Genomic DNA, 24776 nt, shown 5'->3' on the forward strand with positions numbered 1-24776 from the left:
CTTCAGCGCAGGCGCGGAATTCGCGCCGTGCATGAGCGTTCTATCGAGCGGGGCGGGCCATGACGGAACCGCTCCGTCATCAGCACAGCGGCCCCGCAGCTGATGACGGAGCGGTTCCATCATCAGCATGCAAGGGGCTAAAATACTTTTTAAAAAACGCTTCCTTGGGTGCTCATAAAGGGGACACAGTACGACGAAGTGAAGGGTACCCTGTGGAGACCGTCGGTCGCAGCCGCACGGACCCTTCAACTCTATGTTCCTGGTATAACCTGCCAGCACCGCTAGGCTGTGATGTAATAAGTATAGCCTGAAGCGTGTCAATAAAAATCTGTCTTGAACATTATGGATGAGGGACATATAAGGTTCAATACCCAGGCAAGTTTTGGTCAAGATATGCGCTCTTACAGAGGGTTTAATCAATTCACCATCTTCCTTCCTGTCGGCCACCTGTTTCATAAATGCCGATTTGACATGAGCCTTGTCCCGCGGTAGTAGTCTTGTGGGGTTGTTGAAAAAGTCTGCACAACCCATGACTGACAGGGTTTCCCTCACATACTTTAGCCATGGGATGTTCCTCCCCTGATCACGTGCCAAACAGTCACTTATGATCTCCTTGGTTACTGAGGCTTCAGGGTTAGTCCAAATCTTAATCCAGCAATTAATGGGTTTAAAACGTATCCTGTCTCTCACATAGCCTATGCCCAATTCCTCATTGATAATTGATGACGGGGTGCTTTGCGGGACTCTCAGCAATTGCCTTAGGTATTTATTCTCTTCGATTTGGACAGTTTGCGAGTTAATAAAACCCCAGACCTCACTACCATAGAGTATTTTGGCACAACACTTCGAGTTATAATGTTTTAAGATTTGATCGGGGGACCAGCGACCCACCCTGCGTGCAAAATTCATGATCGCACCGGTACAACTGGCAACAGATCGACATTTATCTTCTAACAGAGGTTTAAAATTAAGGCAGGTGTCAACATGATGAATTTGGTATCCTCCTCACTGGCATATTTAACTTACCTATAAGTCCCTAGTATATGGTACAAAAAGTACCCAGGGCCTGTAAGTTAAAAGACACTAATGGGCTGCAGTACCTATTGTGCCGTCCACTACAGTAACAGTGTAAAACAAGGAATCAGGTCTACCTTAATAGCTTGACTCTGGCAGTCTAAACGCTGCAATTTGACCTAACGAAATAAACCTTTTAAATAGGTCAAAAAATGCCCTTTTAAATATTAACAAGTCATCCCAAGTCAGGCTTTGAAGCTCACAAGGCAGGTTGCGTAGCATTTACAAGTAAGCAAAGTAGAAATGTAATGTTAAAATGTCCTTACAGTGACTACCACCCAAATGATAGTTGTTAGAAATGGGATCTCTGGTTGACTAAGGCTTGCGCCAAAGCCAGGCAGAGACCACCACTCCAGTCAGGGCAAGGGAGTTACAAGCCAGAGATAACCCCTGCTCACCCCCTTGGTAGCTTGGCACGAGCAGTCAGGCTTATCCCGGAGGTCATGTGTAAAGCGGTTGTGCACGCACACAGCAACAACATCCCAGGCACACCACAAAAGGAACTCCACACAAGGTTATATCAAAAATAGCCTTTGTATTCTCATAACACATTAGAATAGTACTCACATAATATACAATGTGCCACCTAGCACTAGGTCATATCTACAAGGGATTATTTACACCTGGCAAGGCCCACTGGACCACTGTCAGAATCATCATAAAGTGAACTTAGTACAAGTAAGACATATCATAAACGTACAACCAGTAATCACTGGTAACCACTGTACTCAGCATCAGCCTGTAACATACACCACATTATGCACAGTATCACATTAGGCGCCAAATCCATTGTATGCCAACCTCATCAGTCTATCATCTTAGACCCTAACCTCCTAACTGGCCTCAAAGGGGCACTCAAAGGGGCTCAAATGCCCTGTGTCAGAATGTCAGGGCTGCTGCCTGTGCAGCAGAATCCAAAGAGGCCATTGCGCTAGGGCCAAGAGTGCATCTCACTTCTCTCTCTCACAAGGCCCCCAATGAACTGTGGCCTAAACATTGCAGTTGGCACTAAGTCAAGTGAAGCCTTGGCACCACTGTGCCTCCTGTCCCACTCTCTCAGAGACTTCTGAATTATGTATGCAAAACGATGCAGCTGCCCGCGCTGGTGCAGCGCAGCTGTGAATCAGTAATAGGCTCTGGCACAACTGTACCCTCTGGGGCCTCACTGGGGCTCTGGAAGAAAACATGCCCCTCGTTGCAGCTGCCCTCTGTGAGCGGGGCAGCTGAGATGATGAACGCTATGAGGGCCAGGCACCTCTGTGCCCTCACATTGGAGCGGCCTGCTGCCAGACGGGGCCACTCATGGCAATTAGGGATTGGTACCTCTGTGCCTCAGGGGAATAGCTCTGGGGGCAGGCACCGATCACGTGCCTCGACTCACACACCCCTCCCCACCTGGTTTAACTCATCGGACTCTCTATTCACCCGGTCACAATGCGGCTGCCGCGGGGCTCCCTCTTCACCACGGGAGCCCAACCTGGGATGTCGCTCGGTCGCGGCCTGCTCCGTCCGCCTCTCCTCTTCACTCGGGCTGCGGCAGCTTTCACCTTCGTCCGCGCTGCCTCTTCACCCGGCCCCCTCCTGGGACTTCGGGTTTAGAGCTCTTGGAGGCGGGGTAGGCTCCCGTCCTCCCTTCCACCTTCATTTCCTTCTGCGCATCAGGGCTCCCATCTGCTCACTGGAGCCCCACACCATCACCAACACTTCTTCCGTTCCTGCTGCCATTTTTCACTCGGGCCGCAGCTGTGATCTCTTTTTTGGTGCAATGAGGGGTAGGCTCCCTCTTTATAAGAAATATACCACGGGGTGGGCACCCCCTCCACGTGGCACCATAATGCAGGGTGGGCACCTGCAATTAAGACATCAATAAGCGAGGTGGGCACCCGCCGTTTCCTTCATCACGGGGGAATCCCTCTCACCGGGATTCCCTCTTGAAAGGGGCTGCAGCGCCGCGCTGCTAAGCCCGCGCTATCTCATCCATTCAGGGGCCAATAAAACTAAAAGTTCTCTCGGGCGTAAAAAGAGGAACAAGGTCCTTAGGAATCAGGGGGCAATGCAGGGCCCAGGGAGGCAAGCCCTCGTGGCAATCCCCCCTTGGCCCCAGCAGCAGCATGACCCAGCAGGATCAGCAACAAAGTACAGAACAACATCATGTGGTAACAGCCCTTACTTTTATACACCCTTTCTCCTTTGTCTAAAGTGCAGGGCATGGGGGAACCAGATGCAACTGGTTCAGGGGGGATTTGGAGCACTATGTTTTGGAAGCTCCTCTGCTCCTTTGTCAGGTGGGGGCTTGCCATCAGACACACCACAGGGGGGCCGAGCCAGCATTCACTAGGGCAGGCACCATCCTATTCAGACTCACTTAAAACCATCACCTGCCTCCTAGTTAGTGAGGGTGCACCATATTTGCGTTACTTAACAGGGTGTGCCTATCTCGTTATTAAAATCCTCTTTGTGTCTGTGTCTACACTTATTCCACCCAGACAGGTGATGGTTTTAAGTGAGCCTATGACAGTTGGGACAGGTTTCATTGATGAGAATGTTGTGAGTGGAGGGTAACCTGTGTCCCTTTTTCCCTCTTGGCTTCTGTTTTGTTATGATTTTGGACCATCCTATTCAGAGACAGGGGATTACCCCTCCCACCACTCTTACTCCTGGTGTCCCATTCAGCTCAGCAATGACTCACCCTGCCCCTCCTGGTGCCACCCACACCTCTCAGCTCCTGTCAATCACAAGCCAGACATGCAATTCACATCAGGCAGGCAGACACATAGCACACAGAAATGCCAACTTCTAAAAGTGGCATTTCTCCACCAGTCACCATAAATCTACGTACACCATTGTGCAGCATTTATCCTCACGAGTTCATACATACTAAACTGGACCCTGCACTCCTCTCATACCAGGAATTACCATGGACACACTTATTCCCCATGCACTTCTATGGGAAGGCAGGCCCATATCACTACAGGTACACAGAGAGTGCACGCACTTTACACTGGACCACAGTGCTAAAGTGCCCAGAGGCATAAAACCACTACCACCATGTCAGAGCTTAAGGCAAAAAGTTCAGGGGTGAACCTGCCAAAAAGGGCCAAGTCCAACAACAGTGTTGCTGTGGCAGGCCTAAATGGCCAATGTAGAAAACCAGAGTAAAGATTAAAATCCTAATACTGTACAACAGGAATGTGCTTACCTAGAAAAATAATTATTAAAAATCCAAACCAATTCAATGGTGAAGTTTGATTTTGAATAAACATTAAAAAAAGTCACTTTAAAAAAATGTGCTTTCCGTGTCTAAGTTCCTGGAGGCAAATTTAAATTTGCTCTCCAACTTCTCCCAGCATTTAAATAAGTGTGAAAGAGGTGTAAAACTCCTCCCATGAGCTACAAGGTAAGTCACTGGGACTGACAGCTCAACCTGAATGGGCAGGTATGACTCTTTATAGCTCAGCAGAAGGGTGGGAGCTGGGCATCCTGTGGGACATTACAGTGGCAAAATCTTGCTTGAGTGTCAAATCATACTTGACAGGTCTGAATGGGTTTACATATAACCCTTGGGGTGCACTTGAAATGAAAAACAACAGGATGCCAAGACAATACTTGTATATACTGTCTGGTTGCTGGAAAACCCTGCTTTTGTCCTACAAGTCTTCTGTCGCAGGGTTTTTTGGGGGTGTATTGACTGCCTCAAACTAGATTTCAGTGTAACACTAAGAATTAGCAACGTTAAGCCGTTCTGCTTTGTGCCATAGCTACTAGCGAGTTGAAATAAGGTCAATTTAGTGACTTTAAGGGTTCACCATGATCAGGTTTGTAGTGATTTATTGAGGTGGGTAGTCACCAATCCCAATAAATAACTCATTTTTTTACACCGGGAACATCGGAAATGTTGTATACCATGCCAAAAAAGGGTTCACACCCTCAAATGGCATCCAGACGACGATCGTATGGATGCCCATATTTTTGACTAGTAGAGTCATGGGTTGGGCAAGACTAGAGGATGTGTGGGAAGTCAAAATTCACCTACCTGCATCTCCAATACTTTTAATCCAGAATCATTTTAGCCAGATGCAACCTTTGAGGAGATGAATTGCCATTCATCTAACATTTTGAAATAACTATACTCAAGTCCTGCTACCTGCAATCCTTTGTCGTCGAACAATAAAATGTCATATCCCGCCATGAGTCAATGAACCTATAACCTCTCGTCCTACGTATGTCTAAGAGCTTCCAATATCTACGTTGATAAATACAAGTCATTTTTCATGAGTGTGCATGCATCCTGCCACTGTAGAGCCATGGTATGACTAATCGAGTTATTCTCCTCTGATATGTTTAAGGATCTGCTATATACCGGATCTAGTTCTCCCCTGCAGACAGTTCTCTCCTTGCAAACAAAAAACTGTTTTTTATTAAGATCTACACTGGAGTGCTAAGCCCTGATTAGAGAATACAAGAGATATAGGCCAGCACAAGAAAGGGACTGTTTACATCACTTTATCGTATATTACAAAATCCAAGACCCTTTGAGATTATTAATAGGATTATGACTTACCGGCAATGAAACAGGAGACATTGTGTTCCAAGTTGAGGGATGGACAAGGGTTAACAGGTAAACACGAGATACCCACTTCACAAAAATTCTTTGTGTCATTAACGTAGGGTAAAAACGCTCGACCTTTATCAGAAACCCATTTGTTAACCAGCAGCAGACCTCGCTGGCTTGTTGTGTCTCTCAGCGTTCGAACTTGGCAGTCCTCACTTCCATAGACAGCGCTTGCATCAAGAAATGATGTCACCCCATTGATCTGCTCGCGGACCACTGAGTTAGTAGGACAGGCGGGGCCTGTACGGATGAACTGCATACATTTCTCCTTTTTGGATGGGTCATTGGGAGGTATCTGCAAAACAGCAAGAATAATAGAGTGAGCTAATTAGCAATACAACAGCAACTATCACTGTATTGTGTTTTAATTGAGCACAGCATCCTCTTGTATCTTCCGTGCTAAGGAATTACCTGTCCCAACAGCCTTCCACTTTAATAGTAACTTCTGTTTCAGGAAAATTCACATTTCTATATGTTGGCCTATGTCCAACGGCAATATTGAATTCAATCTTTCTGTCCATTGGCAATTTAAATTCTACATGTACTGCACGTTTGACTCTCACACAACCAGCTGTATTAGTCACTCTATTTAGCAGTACTGTTATCAATATTGATCTATTGACAACTCGGTGTACTTCACCCAGCCCATAGCAGCTCAATACCTCACCACAGACCCCCTCATCTCCGATAGCAGCATTTACAGAAGAAGGGTAGTATAGAACAGAATTCTGCACGTGGGGCTCATTGCAGGCCATGTAGGTGCGTCATGGACTGTCCTAGCTGCTTGTGCAAGAGACAAATCGAGTACTGAACATTTCCTTAAGAAAAACATCCCCTATGTGAGGAATTGTATTATTTAGTAGCATTTATTGCCCCTCGTAACTCGGAAGGGGCTGAAGCGCTCCAAATGGTCAAGTTAGTCGCTACGACATTTGTTGTGCAGGGTTGGATTGTGTAATTAATTAGAGTAAGAAGTATTGGGTGCCAGGTGTGAGCTTTGGAGGGGTGCTCCAATCTTGTAGGATAAACTTCTGCCTGAGTTTAATCATGAAGTGAAATTTGGAGATGTCAAAGAAATTAAACGAAAACGTTTCATTTTTTTTTTTTAAGGCATCCCGTTTTCCACGAGCTACATTTAAAAAAAAGCTGCTTTATTTAAAAGCAATCCCAGACATGGTGGTCTGCTGAGCCCAGCAGGCCACCATCCCTGGGAGGGCCTGTCATTCTCAATGGGCTCGCAAAAAGCGAGAGGCTCAGCAATATTCATGAGCCTCGCAATTTGCGACCCCATTGGGAATTGCAAACAGTGTTAAACACACTGTTGTACATGCAAACTAGCGCCTTGTAAATTGCAAATTGCGAGTCCCAAATGACTCTCAATTTGCGAGGCGCTATTTAGCGCGTCGTACATCCTGCCTAAAGAGACACAGTTGTGCTTGCACTTGCTCACAATCTTTCAGACATTGGTTTAGATGCTATCCTGATGTTTGTGCTTGGTCGGTAGGTTTACCATTAGAAGTCTGACATGAGTGAGAAGATTTGATGTTTAATGTGAGGTTTCGAGGAGAGTTTTAATTGTGAGCCAACTGTAGAAAACCTGCCTTTATCTGTGTGGTCATCCAAGATATTTGCCCTATCTGTTTGGCAGGCTTTAGAGCTCTGTGTTCTTTACCCATGCTACCCAGACTTGGAGTGCCATTGCTGCCCCTTTAAACATAGTTCCATTGGCTTATTCATAACCAGCATATCTAACCTGCCTGTAAGTCCCTAATATGGTGTAGGAAGTGTACCCAGAGGCCCAGAATTTAAATGTCACTCGTGGACGGCATCACTTTTTGTACCATCCACTATAGTGGCAGTGCAAATATGGCTACAGGTCTACCCTGTGAAACCTGACTGCTGGAGTGTAACACCTGCAGTGGGACTCCTTTTTGACAGGTAGAAGCATTTCTTCTAAATAATAACAACTCACTCCTATATACTCCTTGTAGAGCACAGGGTAGGGTACATGGTTAATAAAAGTGGGACTTGTAGAACATTCATGTTAGCATGTCACTGCAGTAACAAGACCCACACACCTATTTCACTGTAACAGGCCTACCTGTGTTATGAAGAAAACCAGAATCCAGGTTAAAATACTAATAATGCTAATTCTGGAAAAATACCAGCTAGAAAAATAATTAAACCACTATTTTTAAATCATTAAATTCCAATTCAATGGTGAAGTCTGAGTTTTGAAAAATATTATGGAAAAGTAACTTTTAGAAAGTTACCCTTTGCCTCCCTGAACTGTTAGGTGGCTAATTAGCGTAAGCATCTGCCAGCTCTCAGCCTGTTATCAGCTTTGAATAGGTGTGAGCAAGATGTGAAATACCTCCCAGGAGAAAACACAGGAGGTTGGCCAATTGATCCTTAAAGTCAACCTCTTTGTCCTAGTTACTAGAGGGAGCAGGCCCAGTTTCACATGGCTCCTCTTAGGTCAAAGACAACAGTTCCAATCTTCTGCAGGTCCAGAAAGTGTCCTGAAGTGGGGGGTTTGAGGTGCCACATTTAGGCCTTGTACAACTAGTAGTCCAGTCTCATAGGAGAAGGCATTGCATTCCTGTGCACATCACAATATGAATATTCTTAAGAGACTAAGGACGTTTGTTGTGATTTAAAGTACAACTGGCAGCCAGGGTAGGCCCTCTGTTCTGTCATTCTGACTTGTGGACGTCCAGGCAACCAACCCACATTTTGTGTCAGAGCAGGGGAAAAATAGACTGAAGCGCCATAGTCTTTGATTGAACACTGAGTTGAACGCTCAGTCAATGCTGGTCTGTTCCATGCTCCTAATTACAGTGAAGAACATAAGAGTGGAATCCTAATTGGATGGAATTGAACTACGTGGTTTAGAGCACAGACAGCCTAAAAATATGAATGACAGGCAGCAGAGGAGAGGTAGAAAGAAGGACACAGTTAGTGCTTGATTTAGATCTCAGCGCACCGGTTACTCCATCACAACGGTGACTGATATTCCGTCCGTCGAAATATAAATTCCATTATAACCTATGGGATTCCTATTTCGGTAGATGGGATAATTGTCACCATTATGACAGAGTAACCCATCCGCCAAGATGTAAATTAGGCCCTTAGTCACTATGCAGCTTTATTTTAAACAGTAATAGGTCACGTTGTTAATCCTCTTGGTAAGCCTGCTTTCGCACATGCCATTGAATGTCGATAGGAATGTGGAGTGAGCCAGGTGAAGACTTGTCGTCCCCAGTCCCATTTGACTCCAAGCACATATCCATCTGTCCCTGGCCTCAACTTGTATAGGTAAAAACTATGATTACACAAACGACAACAAAAGGCAAATTCTGTGGAAAACACACATCCTGTCGGCTGTTTTGCAATGTGAGAAAGCTAATAGGTCATACGTTTGGGACCTATTGGCTTTACTAATGACTCTAGACATGCTGTATAGCATCCCAATGCTGTGCTGCATGGCTTTAAAAAAAAGAAAAGATGGCCATATGCGACCAACCTCTTCATTTTGTAGATGCACGCACACAGGAGGCGATAAAATGATACAAGTGCCAGGGACATATTCGAGAAGAGGAAGTGAGGTCTACATTCTATGATGAATTAGGAGGGAGAAAGCAAATAAGAGCAACAATGAAGACAACTAATTTTAAGACATGGGTGGCCAATAAACTCATTGTAAAGAAAACAAGTGTCTCACAATGAGGCCTAGAAGTCAAAGATAGCACACCTTTGAATGAGGAAAGGACTGCATTTATATGCAATTGAAAACATATTTAGAAGCTTTACTCACACTAATTGCACTTAAATAGCATTCGGGCATAGATTCACAGGAGGCATTTGGGGAGGGATGTTCCTCAAATAAATGCATTTTCAGCTTGATAGTTGGGTCTGGGGCCATAAGTCAGGTCTGCTATCTCTGTGTTGAGTTTTCTTGTGAAAAGGATTAAAAGACTAAGCAGTGATTTTCCATGTAAACAGGAGAGAGAGAGAGAGAGAGAGACAGAGAGAGAGAGAGACAGAGCTTATCTCAGCTCGCTCTTTTAGTTTGCCCTCCGCATCCTCCTCTATTTAGAAATCAGGTTTAGTACATGTGGCCATCAGTGTCTTGATAGAATGATTTGTAAAAAGTGATGAGCTGGAAACCTGCTCACACACACTGATGGACAACTCTATCATCAAGGCTTCTTGTAGAAAAGATGAAGAGATTGTAGAGTGAAAATACATTTACAAAAATTGTTCCCAGAGCAGGGACTGACTCCAGGCTATTTTATTGTACGTAGCCATAGTCACAGGATCCCAGGGAGAACTATCAGATCCATGTGGATGGGTAGGGGAGTAGCTTCAGCAGGGGCATTGAGGATGTGACACCTCTAAAATGCATTATTAGTTTGATAATTGGCACGGAGGTCCTGAGTTGGGTCTTATTGACACAGAAACGTTCTCTGCACAGTAAGAGACCATCTCCTTAACAAATACTTTCCTGACCAACGTCAACTAACCTAGACTTCAATACTCGAGTGGACTCCTCTCTCTCTTGACATTCAAGGACAGTTGGTGACCAGACTGTGTTAACCACCTTTTTTTTGGTCTCTCCCCCTCCGCTGCACTGTTTTCTTATTTTTTTTGCTGTCTTTTTTTTTATCACTGGTTGGCTTCCTGACTGCCTGCCTACTATGTATTGCAATTTCCTTCTGTTTTTTACAGAGTGTATGTAAAGCGTTCTGATACCTATGGGTCAAGCTAGCGCTACATAAAACTTTTAAAATAAAAAAAGAGACGGGTACCCCTGCCCTCATTACCCAATTGTACTGCTGTCTGGATCCCTAATACTGATTTATTTTGTCATAGGTGGACCCGAACATGCATGTGAGCCATGGCATAGGCCTGTTTCAACGATTGGGGTCTTGTTGGACAGGGCGGGGCACCCAAATATATTATCTCATAGTGGTGGAAGGCTACTGTCTTCACCAAGAGTTAAGCAGCACAAGCGTGGTTGTGGCTGCATACCGTGTAGTGATCGGTAGTAGTGAACAGGATCTTTTTACCCTGTGTTGCTGGAGTGAGGGCTACAGGCTCGCTCACATTTTTAAAACGTTCTGCTGTTGAGTCCTTTACTCACAGTTGGCCTCCTTCAGGTAGATGTGGAGTGCTGTGCTGCAGAAGTAGTGGGTCTGCGTTTATTGATGGTATGTGTGCCTAGGAAGGGTACTTTAAAAGGATGGAGCAGTACTATGCAGTACATTTAAGGTTAGTACATATACTGGGTGTATGTATGCCTGGGAAGAATACAGCACAGGAGATCTGTAACACAATGAAGTGCATGCAAGGGAGTAGCTGGAAAAAAAATACTCCTCACTTTGACCCATATATAGCAATAAATGCAAAAGTAACGTGAGCAATCCAAATTCTTCCTTTGAAGTGTCATGAAGACTTGTACCCCTGTGGAAATGTGCAGATAATGATGCACAATGATGACTATTATAGCATGATTTTAACGGAATTTGGCTAAAAACAACACATTTACCTGTATTCACCAATTTCTGTCATTCATTCATTCATCTTTTTTGTTCTTTTTATGCTACTTTATTTCCTTCTTTCCGTTATCTGTTTTTTGTTTTCATGTGTATTTCATTCGTTATTTACCTCTTTCTTTCTGTCTATACTTACCCCCCAATCGATCAGTCCTTTTTCTAGCTTTCTGTTCTTCTTTATATCTGTTAATTGTTATGTTGGTCCTGGAATTCTTTCACACTGTCTGTGCATCTTGTCTTGTTGAGTTCCTTTAATTATTTTATTCAGTTCTTTCCTTCAGTAGCTCATCCATTCATCTCACATTTCTTCTTTGTTCTTTCATTATATTTTTCTGCTTTCCCATTTTCCTTTACTTTACTCTTTTTTTATTTCTTTGATATTTCTGTTTCTTCTTTCCATCCATCATTCTTTCTTTTCTTCTTTTACATCTGTTTTCCCTTTTCCCGGTGTCCATTTGTAGCCTCTTTACTACATGCTTCCTTTTTCTTTCCTTCATTCTCTTAATTTTAAATGCTTTCTTTGAGCTGACTCACCCCATATGCCTCTAAATAAATTTTCTTTCTCATTTTCATAGTTTGTCTTTCTCTCTGTCTCCGTTTTAGGCTTTCATTCTTCTACATTGGTTACCCTTACTCAACTATGGCTCAACTGGTTTAAAGCAAAGTAACATTAAATAACTGCATATAATTTAAAGATCCAGACAGCTAGGGTAACAGAAGAAGCCTTCCACCAGTCTCCACAGACACACAAACTAGATTGCACTAAATGCTAAAACAGTTCTTCTGCCGAGTGGGGACTGTAAGTGCTCTTGAAGGTGCAGCAAGCAGTGTTGGAAACGTCCTTGCATTGTTTTGCTAATTCATCACAACCATTGACTGCCATTACCCAAGTGGCGTAACACAAAAGTATGCGCCCACCTGGCTGCAGAATGTGAAGAGGGAGCTCCCATATCTCACAGCTATTACAACTGTTTATTCTTGCGGAATTCATTAGTTTTAATTTCTGACTTGCAATGACCAGTGAGCCAAAGTTACATTTTAACGCCTTAACCGCAGCGGTTTTAGCTGCGGTGCGGGGGGTCTAAAGGGTGGGCGGGGCTGCGTTGGCCATTGTCGCTCGTAGCCGTAGAAGTGCTGCCTTTCCCTGTTGGCGCTTGGAAGTGTTTGCCTGCTGACCTGCAACCGGACTTGGAGGGCGCTGTATAATCCCTGGATCATCGGAGTTGACGCTGCGGGGGAGAGCGGGACTGCGAGAGCCAGAGGGCATTGTGCGGCAACAACTAGGCGCACCTGGTCTCTCTTCCCGCCCCTCCTCCACATCTCCCTGCCTCCTTATTACGACTCGCGCCCCCCGCTTCGCGGGAGCCGCTCGTAGCCGTAGAAGTGCTGACTTTCCCTGTTGGCGCTTGGAAGTGTTTGCCTGCTGACCTGCAACCGGAGTTGGAGGGCGCTGTATAATCCCTGGATCATCGGAGTTGACGCTGCGGGGGAGAGCGGGACTGCGAGAGCCAGAGGGCATTGCGCGGCAACAACTAGGCGCACCTGGTCTCTCTTCCCGCCCCTCCTCCATAATTCCCTGCTTACTTAAGTGACGCCCTCAACGCTACCGCGGGATGCGCGCGGACGAAGCCTGGACGAAGCCCGGACAAAGGGCGGACAGTCTTAGACAGTCCGAGGCTGGCCGCGACTACACTGGCCCTGGACCCTGCCTGACATTTACTCCATGACGATTTGTGTTCAAACTCTGTAAGATTAACTTTTTACTTATCTTTTATTTATTTATTTATTTTTTCTTTCCCTTTGTTTTCTGTTTATCATTGTGGCCCTAGAGTGTTATCCACTTACTTGGTATTGTATTCTTTGGCTTCTTATATTAATTTCATTCCAGTCTTGTGCACACAGAAATTGTGTGGTTAGCTAAGGGGTAGATATTATGTCGAAGCAAAAGACCCCCTCAGTGTCAAATACCATGGATAACTATTTAGTTCAGGTCGTGAACAACATCAATAGCAAGCAAAGGATGTCGTTGGGGTTAAGTGTTTCTCCTAGCAGTTCGCAGAGTCTTCCACAAGAACCCTATAATTCAGCTCCCCCAACGATGGATATTAGCCCTGTTGTATTGGATATAGCCACTCCTGCTAGTGACATTACGATTGAAAATGCATCCCCTGTAGTGCACCTAGAGAATGACTCTGAGGATGACTCAGAAATGATAGCAGATAAATCCCCATCCCCTGTGGCTGCGCCTGCGCGTAGAGTAGTGAGAGCGTGCAGATTAAGCCAAACTAAGAGGGGTGGGTTACGTTCGAGCAGGAAAAAGATAGCTTCTCCTCCCAAAAGAAAGACTATAGACGAAGGGAATGGGGGTTACGAGGGGAGTATGATGTTGGAAGACGAGCTTATTAATAAATTAGCTAGTATGATCGACTCCAAGATCAAGTCCATCACTAAACCACCGATAGCCAAAATAGATAGGCTAACTGCTGAGGTCAACAGACTAGGGGGGCTTCAAAATAAAACAGTGGAGGAGGTGGGTAACACCTCAAAATTAATTGTAAATAGAGCTTCCTCAGTAGTACCCCCCAAGGAAGTATGGTGGACGGTGGGATGACAGCGATCCCCCAACCCACTCCCTACCAAGCAAGATTAGACGACCAAGTGCCTGCAATAGAAAATCTCCTTCCTAGACCTATAGCACCATGTTTAGAGAAAGGTCCAGTTGAATTGGTTGTAGAAGCCTCTCTCCTTGTCCTTGTTCTGGCTAATGTACACCCTGTGAATGCTGGCCAGATAGAATCTACACCCTCGCTGATGAGCAAAGCCCTACACTGGCTGTCTAACAACATGCTGATAACCGCAAGGGGCAAACAACAACTTGCTGAGGGAATAACTATGGCAAGAAGGGTGGGCTGGGTAGGGACGGGCCCGAAAAAATTTGGAGGTGACTGTGTTGTTTTGACTTTTTCATGTCCAGAAGTACTCCCAGAAGTATTGGCAAATATACTCCCCCCCCAACGTAGGAGCACTGAAATAATTCTGCTTACACTTGACTTCTCTTATGGTAAAGGGGGTACAAGAGCGAATTCTAGTGTATTAAGGACTAAGTGGAATTTGGTATCGAATAAAGGGAGTAGGGGGGCTCAAGTGAGCGAATGGGGGGTTAACTTAGAAAATAGGTTAGCTGCATTGTCCAACCTAAACTAATGCGATTGACTTGGAGGAGGTGTTAGTACAACGCTTATAGAAACAAGGGAGTCTGTTAGGAGCTCTGTTCCCCCGATTTGGGGATCTGTACTTTCTAATAGTACCCATGCTCATATAGAAAAGAGGGTGGGGGTCGCAATTATCTCAGGGTCTTTGACAGAGCTCAGTAGCCCTGTGCGGCTGACTCATGGTAAGCATCCCGCGATCCGATCCAGGCAGAGCCCAGAATCCCCCTTCTTGGCTACAGTAGATCCTACGGTTGCAAACTTAGGATTTGAATCTGGAGAGGATGCTATAAGCCAAGATCCTTTAACATCCAAGACCTGACATGCCCCTCTGCAGTGGGTGCTAGGCTGTTCATCCTCTCATGGAATTTAGCTGGAATTTCCAATAAGATAGTCTCTCCAGAATGGTGCAAATTTATTGACCAATATGACCTTATTTTATTTCAAGAAACTTGGTCATTGATCCCTGTGCATCTAGTTGGGTTCCTCAGCTTTCAAGTGCTGGCTACGAAAAATCCTAAAGGGCGCCCGTCGGGGGGGGCTAATAATTTGGGTTCGCCAGTCATTACACTGCAAAATAAGGCTCAGGAATTCTCCATTAACCGATATCCTGTCTGTAAACATTACGTGGCCCAATGGACAGGAAATGGTCATTTTCAATATCTATGCTAGGGGGGTTGTGGGTGGCCAAACTTCAGAAGTGATTGCCACCCTTGATCGTGAACTTGAGCTGCTCACGACCCCGGTATCAATAATGGTAGGGGGTGATGTTAATACCACCTTCGAACCGTTGGGACAGGAGGACCAATTTTTGGCTGCAGAAGAGGACAGTAAGTGGGGTGTGCCTCAATTGGAACTACCAGGGGTTCGAAGATGGACAGCAGCGGCCATTCAACTTAAAAGCTTATGTCTGGTGAGAGGACTAAGAGCAGTGAATGGGCGCACGCCTTCAGATCGCCAGGGAGCTAATACTTTCGATAATGGGAGGTCTTCGAGCAGAATTGATTATTTCCTTGTGGATATCAGGGAATGGTACAGGCTGATTGACATGAAGATAAGTAACAGGTTGGAAAGTGATCACAATCCACTCTGCATAGAATTCTTAGCCTGCGCGGGCTCGAGAGAACTAAGGCAAGGGGGTAGAATGGTCCCCTGGATATTGTAGCCTCGAACAACCTGAGGCACATAAATTGGTAGAGAGTGATTGAGAACCCTGAGAGTTTGGAGGCCATTAAAAAGGTGGTTGCTGAAGAAGTAGCGAATATTAATCTACTTAGTAAAAATCCCCACTTTCCAATACTTATGTTAGAGGCCCATACACATTTTTTTACCAAGCTTCAAGGGTACTTTATGAAGTCTAAAAAATCTGCTAATGCCAACAAAAATCCCCCTGTAATAGGGTGGTACAACCAAGCCTGTAGATCATCTCGCAGAAATCTTAGTATTCAACTCAGATCAAGGAACAACCAGGCAGTAAAAGAGGCAAGAGACAAGTACAGGAAGGCCCAGAAAGTAGCCAAGAGGCAATGGGATGAGAACTATTGGCGTGATCTAAAGTCGGCTTGTATGGCAAAGGACCAAAAAAGTTTTTGGGCCCTCGTCAAGTGGGATAGAGGAGGGAGAGCAGAAACCCCAAAAAATAATGTAGCAAAAGATCAATGGATTGATTTTTTCAAACCTCAATATGCTCGTGATCAAACTGTAGGCGACAATATAGTACCACCAACAGTTTGCTACCGCCATCAGCTTTTTACGGCTAAAGAGGTAAACATAGCAATGGATTGTGTGACCTGTGGTAGGGCCCCAGGTATGGATGGGTTAACTGCTGATATATTCTTGAGTGATCGGGCAACTTGGGGTCAGTATCTTGAATGGCTAGCAAATTCAGTGGCCATGGGGGCACCCATACCCGGTTCTTGGCTGGGTGCGGAAATAATCCCGGTGTATAAAAAGGGGGACAAAGCTCTACCAAGTAATTACAGACCTATCAGTCTTATAGATTCTGTACAAAAAGTGATAGGACGGTTAGTGCAAAATAAACTGCAATCCTGGGTAGAAGAAAACAAAATTTTGTCGCCATACCAAGCTGGCTTTCGCCCTTGCACGAGCTCAATTGACCAAGTTTTCTTTTTTATTGCTCTTTATTGGAGGAATGTGACCCTAACCAAGGGGACCCTTTACGCTGTTTTTGTTGATTTAAAATCCGCATTCGACTTGGTTCCTCGTAGCAAACTTTGGAGGGTACTTGCTGATGCTGGGGTGAGCCCCGAACTGTTAACGTTGATCGTCCGTTTGCATGAGAACAATTACGCTAGAATTAGGTGGGGGGCTCAGGGTGAGGTGACCGACTCATTCCTTGTCGAGCGTGGTGTTCGGCAGGGGTGCGTCTTGGCACCCCCTCTGTTTTCTATTTACATCAACGGCATAGTAGACCACCTGAGCCAGTCCCCCACCGATGCTCCTGTCTTGGCAGGCGCACGCGTTCCAGTTCTCATCTTTGCGGACGACACGCTGATAGTTTCTCGAACTCCAAGTGGGCTACAGAAGGCAGTCAACGCTTTTGGCGAGTTTTGTCAGATGCGCGGCCTTGAATTAAACACTTCTAAAACTAAGTTTATGTGCCTCAACCAGCGAAAAACCTTCAAAGGGAAAATTTATTTTAATGGAACACCCCTAGAACAGGTTGAGGCTTGTTCACTTGGCCACTGGATTCAAGATAGCCTGGCTGATGAGGATTATGAATCCGAAACCGGTCCCAGGATGCTTGTTTCCGGTCCAGGGAAGACATGGCTTGGCAGTTCGGGCTGGACTGTTCCCACGAGGCACAGGGTCAGACTGATTTGCATATAGCCATGTCTGAACTGGGGTGGCTGAGTGAACTAAAGAATGGTGATGGATTAAACCCAGATCAGTTGACTGGGGGTGAGTGTTTGATTTGTACAAACGCTCCGTCCATCATCCCCTTTTGTTTTGCTTTGTTCGCCCTAAGTGTGGCAGGGTATGCTCAGACGTGAGTCCCTTGTTCACTTGGCCACTGGATTCAAGATAGCCTGGCTGATGAGGATTATTAATCCGAAACCGGTCCCAGGATGCTTGTTTCCGGTCCAGGGAAGACATGGCTTGGCAGTTCGGGCTGGACTGTTCCCACGAGGCACAGGGTCAGACTGATTTGCATATAGCCATGTCTGAACTGGGGTGGCTGAGTGAACTAAAGAATGGTGATGTATTAAACCCAGATCAGTTGACTGGGGGTGAGTGTTTGATTTGTACAAACGCTCCGTCCATCATCCCCTTTTGTTTTGCTTTGTTCGCCCTAAGTGTGGCAGGGTATGCTCAGACGTGAGTCCCTTGTTCACTTGGCCACTGGATTCAAGATAGCCTGGCTGATGAGGATTATGAATCCGAAACCGGTCCCAGGATGCTTGTTTCCGGTCCAGGGAAGACATGGCTTGGCAGTTCGGGCTGGACTGTTCCCACGAGGCACAGGGCCAGACTGATTTGCATATAGCCATGTCTGAACTGGGGTGGCTGAGTGAACTAAAGAATGGTGATGGATTAACCCCAGATCAGTTGACTGGGGGTGAGTGTTTGATTTGTACAAACGCTCCGTCCATCATCCCCTTTTGTTTTGCTTTGAGGCTTTCACATACCTTGGAATTTTACTACAGAGCAATATGGGATGGAAAAATCATACTGATATGGCAGGGTTGAAATTTCATCAAAACGCGGGCGCAATTTTAAATAAGCACAAAGCGTCAATGACAAAATTAATCAGTCCCGCCCTTGAAATATATAATATGAAAACAGTGAGCGCCTCCTTGTACGGGTCTGAACTTTGGGGACTCTCAAATTTAAAGCAATTAACACTGGCGGAGAACAGGTTTCTGCATAGCTTAATTGGGGTTCCCCAAAGTACCCCAACCATTCCAATAGCCTACGATCTGGGGAGAAAGAAAATAGAGGATTTGGCACGGGTGCGACCATTGTTATATTGGAGGAGGGTAATGACGACCCCTGAATTGTCACATTATGCCACTGCCCTACGAGATGTTATTGGGGCAGATCGTTTCCATTGTATTCCCTGGCTGAAGGATTTAAGGGGTTTGTTAATTAAGTTGGAATTAGGTCATTTATGGAACAGCCCCAATGGCACAGGGTTCCCATCAAAGGTAATTCTCAAAAAAATATACTGGGACATGATCTGGTCGCTTGGTTATAGAAATGGTTCCACCACTGGGCTGACCGAACGTTTTCTTGATATCAAGCCTTTACCATCCTATGAGCCGTTTTGGGACATTATCTAACGGCCGCTTGATAGGAAATTGTATTTCCAATTCAGAATTGGGACCCTCCCTCTAAATTTATTTACTAACAAATGGTCTCCAACTAAAGGTGACAAATGCCACCATTGCAAATCCATGCTCGAGAACACTTCCCATTTGTTGTTTGTATGTCCCTTGTACGCAAATCCTCGTCGTAGGTGGTTAAAACCTGCATGTTTAATTCTGGGTACACGTAGAGGCATGGAGGCGCTAAGAATCCTTGAAACAGACTGCACACCGTGCATTGCTATGGCAGTTGCAAAATTTTTAGGGTGGGCTTGGAAAATACGTGCCCGCGATATTCAGCGTTCCGTTGATGCCTAATGAATTATTGTCATTGAATTTTGTTTGGGTAAAATTTTATCTAATCGTTAAATTGAATTGTTTTAATTGACGTTTCTGAATTGTTTTAAATTGAACAAGACAGCTTAGTTTAATAGGATTTTAACATGAGGATTTTTAAACAAAAAATTTGGAATCTATTCATTGTAGGTTGTATCGTTGTGTAATGCTTTTATGACTTGCTGTCGAATAAAGCCTTGAAATTTGCTACTTTATTTCCTTCTTTCCGTTATCTGTTTTTTGTTTTCATGTGTATTTCATTCGTTATTTACCTCTTTCTTTCTGTCTATACTTACCCCCCCAATCGATCAGTCCTTTTTCTAGCTTTCTGTTCTTCTTTATATCTGTTAATTGTTATGTTGGTCCTGGAATTCTTTCACACTGTCTGTGCATCTTGTCTTGTTGAGTTCCTTTAATTATTTTATTCTGTTCTTTCCTTCAGTAGCTCATCCATTCATCTCACATTTCTTCTTTGTTCTTTCATTATATTTTTCTGCTTTCCCATTTTCCTTTACTTTACTCTTTTTTTATTTCTTTGATATTTCTGTTTCTTCTTTCCATCCATCCATCATTCTTTCTTTTCTTCTTTTACATCTGTTTTCCTTTTTCCCGGTGTCCATTTGTAGCCTCTTTACTACATGCTTCCTTTTTCTTTCCTTCATTCTCTTAATTTTAAATGCTTTCTTTGAGCTGACTCACCCCATATGCCTCTAAATACATTTTCTTTCTCATTTTCATAGTTTGTCTTTCTCTCTGTCTCCGTTTTAGGCTTTCATTCTTCTACATTGGTTACCCTTACTCAACTATGGCTCAACTGGTTTAAAGCAAAGTAACATTAAATAACTGCATATAATTTAAATATCCAGACAGCAAGGGTAACAGAAGAAGCCTCCCACCAGTCTCCACAGACACACAAACTAGATTGCACTAAATGCTAAAACAGTTCTTCTGCCGAGTGTCGAACTGTAAGTGCTCTTGAAGGTGCAGCAAGCAGTGTTGGAAACGTCCTTGCATTGTTTTGCTAATTCATCACAACCATTGACTGCCATTACCCAAGTGGCGTAACACAAAATGATGCGCCCACCTGGCTGCAGAATGTGAAGAGGGAGCTCCCATATCTCACAGCTATTACAACTGTTTATTCTTGCAGAATTCATTAGTTTTAATTTCTGACTTGCAATGACCAGCGAGCCAAAGTTACATTTTAACGCCTTAACCGCGGCGGTTTTAGCTGCGGTGCGGGGGTTCTAAAGGGTGGGCGGGGCTGCGTTGGCCATTGGACGATGGCAGCACTGGGGAGGGAGTGCTCCCGCCTGCCAACGGCTGACGGGAGCACGCAAGGGTTCAAGAAAAGCCACAAAACAATATTATCTGTTGCAGTAGAACCCCCCCATAGCTGGTATAGCGAGTGGTTCACTATGCTCTTGAGTAAATGTGTTGATAAAACATGTACTGGGTGTATGTGTGCTTACGTGAAGTACAATACATGAAGGACTAAGAGTTGCACAGCCACATATTAAGTGTGTGTGCTGGCAGTGCGTGTGTTGCAATAACACACCCTGGTTAAAGATAGGAAAACTGAAGTGCTGAACAGTGCGCACAGACTGATTGTGTACTGGATGTGTAAGGGTTCAATGCTGAGGTATTAGTGCTGAACAGTAAGGAACATATTTACAATATTTTGGTGTAGGGCAGCACCACAAGCCTTCTAGCTGCACTGCCCTGTCAAAGCAAACAAGCAGGAATGTGATGTATCCACAAGATACGGTGAATTCCTGTACTTTCTGCCAGCGCACAAACTGGAGCTGAGCGTCAGCTCAGGCACCTATGAACTATGGCGCAAGGGTGTCTGTGTTGTTGGCATGAAAGAATCAAAAGAGGTGCGTTCCTCATTCGTTATGTGCTGCAGAATTAGGAAAAATGTAAACATTCCTCCTCGTTGAGCCTGCTTTGGGAAGGAGTTAGTTTTGGTGCGGCCCCAGATTTAAGCTATGTTGTAAAACTGGAGCACTGTCAAACATCATGGGTGTTGTGTGGGAACACTCACAGCAACACACATGGAACGCCCCTTCCATGCAGAGCAAAATTACAAGGCCATGACAAGCCACACAGGGTGGCTTTGCGTGACCTTGTAAATGTGCGCCAGCACACTGCGCCTCTGGAGCGCAACAAAAGTGACATTCCGGCGGCGTAAAGGTGCTGCAGTGGATTGTAAATATAACACATTTGAAAAAGGTCTATAGCTAAGTAGTACAGATAATTTTTTAGATTTTAATATTTGAATATTTAGGTATATTAACATATGTCATCCAACTGTAGAAAAACCATTCAAAGAAATGTATTTATCTGATATTAAATTTTATTGATGATTTGTGTTTTACTTACGAAAAATATTTATATATCTTTTTGTTGATTTTTTGTATATTTCTCTTTTTTTGTCACATTAGCAATTCATGGAGGACACTACAGTGTTAAAGTGATTGATATTATACATAACATTCGTGTATTTACATATTTAACTAAATTCATGAAAAATTTAAAAAACATAAACACAGACGATAGAAGACATAATCAAAAAACTAAAAGAGTTCAGCAATTGAGTTGAAGGCAATACGGTAGATAACACTACGCGCGTTTCGGCTCTTGGGCCTTCTTCAGGTGACCGTCTATTGCTCTATAGGGTATGAAAAGAGAACGTACATCACTCTTATTATATAACAAATTTATATACAGGTTTATATACAGGAGGACAGGAGAAATAAAACATTTCTTCGTGAACTTATTTGACTAATTTATATACAGTGATTCTAATCTTTATACAGTGAATATGCATGTACAGTGAGACAACCTAGAACCTTTGAAGACAGCACATAAGGTATACATATAAAACAGTGACAGTAAATATTATGTACACTAATGATGAGATATCTCTTGAATCAAAGACATCGCAAAGAAAGGTGTGCATTAAGTAGCTGTATCTTTGCTTACACTCTCAAGATGTGCAGTCTGTTATTTAACTAAAAATCTATATGATTGTAGGCTTCTCGCGTTGTTACTAGGGTAAATGGTGAAATAATCGATAGAGCCACTGATAATATAGGATGATCATATAACTGGATATAGTTAAATGAAATATACTTACAGCAGGGCAAATTGATAAACCCAGACTGGATGTATGACTGCAGTGAATATAGAGCAGCTGCAGAGTGGAGGAGTTGTTCAATTATAAGGATGCAGGATATCTAGAGATGGAAGATGTATCGATATAATATTTGAATATCATTGGGGATTAATACAATTATTAGACTGGAGCCATAGAGGCCAACACTACCTAGACATTAAAAGTCTATGATTAGAGTGGAGTAGTTTAGTGAGAAGTGATACATGACTTTTTATGGGTGGAAATCGCTGCATAGACTACCAAAGTGTGGAGTCTGATATTTAGCTGAAACTCTGTATGGTTGTTGTTTTCTCATATTATTACAAAGGTAAATAGTCGGATGATCGGTAAAACCACTAATGCTGAAGGAAAATCTTGAGGCTGGATCAAATTGTATAAAGTGTACTTACATCAGGACAAGTAGGTAGACTTAGACTGGATGTATGGCAGCAGTGGAAATAAATCAGCCTCAGAATCAAAAAGTTGTTCAGGTACAAAGATACGGGATATCTAGAGGTGAAAAATATATCTATGTACTATTTAAATACCATTAGGAGATAATACAAAAGTGGAACTACAACCATAAAGGCCGATACTTCCTAGATATTGGGAGTCAGTGATTGGGCAGTCACAGTTTAGTGTGAAATAATACATTACTTTTTATACGTGGAGGTGCAACCAACTTATTTATCTGGTATATGAAGAGGTCCATTTATAGTATTTGAATGAAATGGATTCAAATGTCAGACAAATGTCAAGGAATGATGGAAGAAGGGGGTAGTTGTACTATTTCTTGACACTATAATGGTATCGATTTGTACTCTGTCTACAACTTACTAAATAAATACAGAGACAACAAATGTATACATAATTGATTTGTACCTGAATGTTTACGTCTTCATATGTCGTAAACGTGGTTGGCAAAGAAGCATAGCAGTGATTCTATATCGTCTTTGGTAGTCTGAGGATAAGCTAAATAAAGAAAAGGGGGGGGCTGTTGACTGGCGAAGCAGTGATCAATAACGATAGCTCATAATTTGTGAAAAAAACGTAAGTTAACTGAATAATATAGATTACCTTAAAAGTGATGCTCTGTTAAATTTCAAACATGGTGAGTCTGGCCATTGTTTTTAGCGGTATTGGCAACAAGACTATTGGAAGCAAAGAAGGAGAAAGAGTGTTTGTAAGAGACGTACAATAAGAAATTCAATGCCACGCTCTTGTGTGTTGCTTACTTATAAGAGAGAGTGGTAGATCAATAATCTTTGCATGTGTACCTAAATGAGTAGCTTGACTCAAAATATGGACAGGTGGCAAATTACCTTGTAATTATGATTCTCGTGTTTTCCAGGAGTTCGGATCTGATATAGGTGTACTGATTGTTGCAGAACCGTAACTGTAACACAGAAATAGTAGGGATCAGGACGCGTAAATTGAAGCAATACACCATATGTATGGTAATGTTTATTCTATTGTGAGACTAAATTCACTGACTGGTACGTATTTGTGCTGCTAATATCAGGACAAATTCCGCTTCCTTTTTTTTAAAAAACAAACAAATGTCCGGAGCCTCGGTGGTGATATGCGTGATAGTTAAATGTTATTTAGATAGAGATATGCGCTCAGAGTCTAACATGGGTTCGGATGTTAGTATTTAAGCAAGTGACAATTTCTGCTTCCTTTTTTTTGGAAAACAAATACCTGGAACCTCGTTGGTAATATGCGTGATAGATAAATGTTACTTTGACCGAGATACGTGGTCAAAATATAACGTGGGTTCCGATTTCAATATTAGAGCAAGCGTGGTTATCACTTAAACATTTTTATTTTTGAATCCGTAAACTCGTTGGTAATGTGCGCGGTAATTAAATATTGTTTGACCAAAATGAAAGGTCAAAGAGTAATAAGAGTTATCGCTTAAGCATTTAAATCCGGAAACTCTTTGGTAATCTGAGCGGCATAAGTTTGCAATCTAAAAATAAACATTCCTAGGTTAGCGTTTTTACCTGAGGGTAGTTAGTCCGTGGCGAGGAACTCCCGGTATTGTTGCATCGGCTATGTGTGAGCAAGGCAGTCGGATTTAGAAGACATGCAGCTCAAAACGCCCTGTTTAAATAGAGGTCAGGTGTGTATGCCTGACGATGAAAAAGTAGAAAGGGATAACAGACTCTAGAGGTTGCTTAGTAGAGGTAGAAAAGGGGACCATTTAAGTGAAGATTTTTACTCAAAATGGATTTCTGGACATAATCTTAGATGCGATCAGATATTCATTGAGGACGGTATATTATGCAGCTATAGAATCGCCTGATCCCAGGGAATTTCTAAATTTAAGCCGTCATTCACAGTGTTAAATATAAATATATAATATACCTCACGTTTTTGCCTTATTTTATTACAGCAGAGCCCTGCTGTTGGGGAGATTTTTTCTAGTATGTACCAGCGCATGTCGTCTGGTGAGTGTTGGTTTTCTAAATAATGACATACTAGAGGTGCCGTTGT

At 43.6% G+C, this 24776-nt stretch overlaps 1 protein-coding gene across 2 annotated transcripts in view; it reads right to left on the bottom strand.

Annotated features, from left to right (window-relative positions):
• Positions 1–24776, bottom strand: part of LOC144828515 (lactoperoxidase-like) — a 1612675-nt gene that overhangs the window by 735274 nt on the left and 852625 nt on the right. For both annotated transcript variants that reach the window (XM_078686761.1, XM_078686752.1), the window contains exon 9: positions 5636–5981. In XM_078686761.1, the coding sequence (XP_078542887.1) occupies positions 5636–5981 (346 nt within the window). The remainder of the gene's footprint in view (positions 1–5635; positions 5982–24776) is intronic.

This window comes from Lissotriton helveticus, chromosome 1_1 (assembly GCF_964261635.1).
Source record: "Lissotriton helveticus chromosome 1_1, aLisHel1.1, whole genome shotgun sequence".
NCBI classification, from domain to species: domain Eukaryota; kingdom Metazoa; phylum Chordata; class Amphibia; order Caudata; family Salamandridae; genus Lissotriton; species Lissotriton helveticus.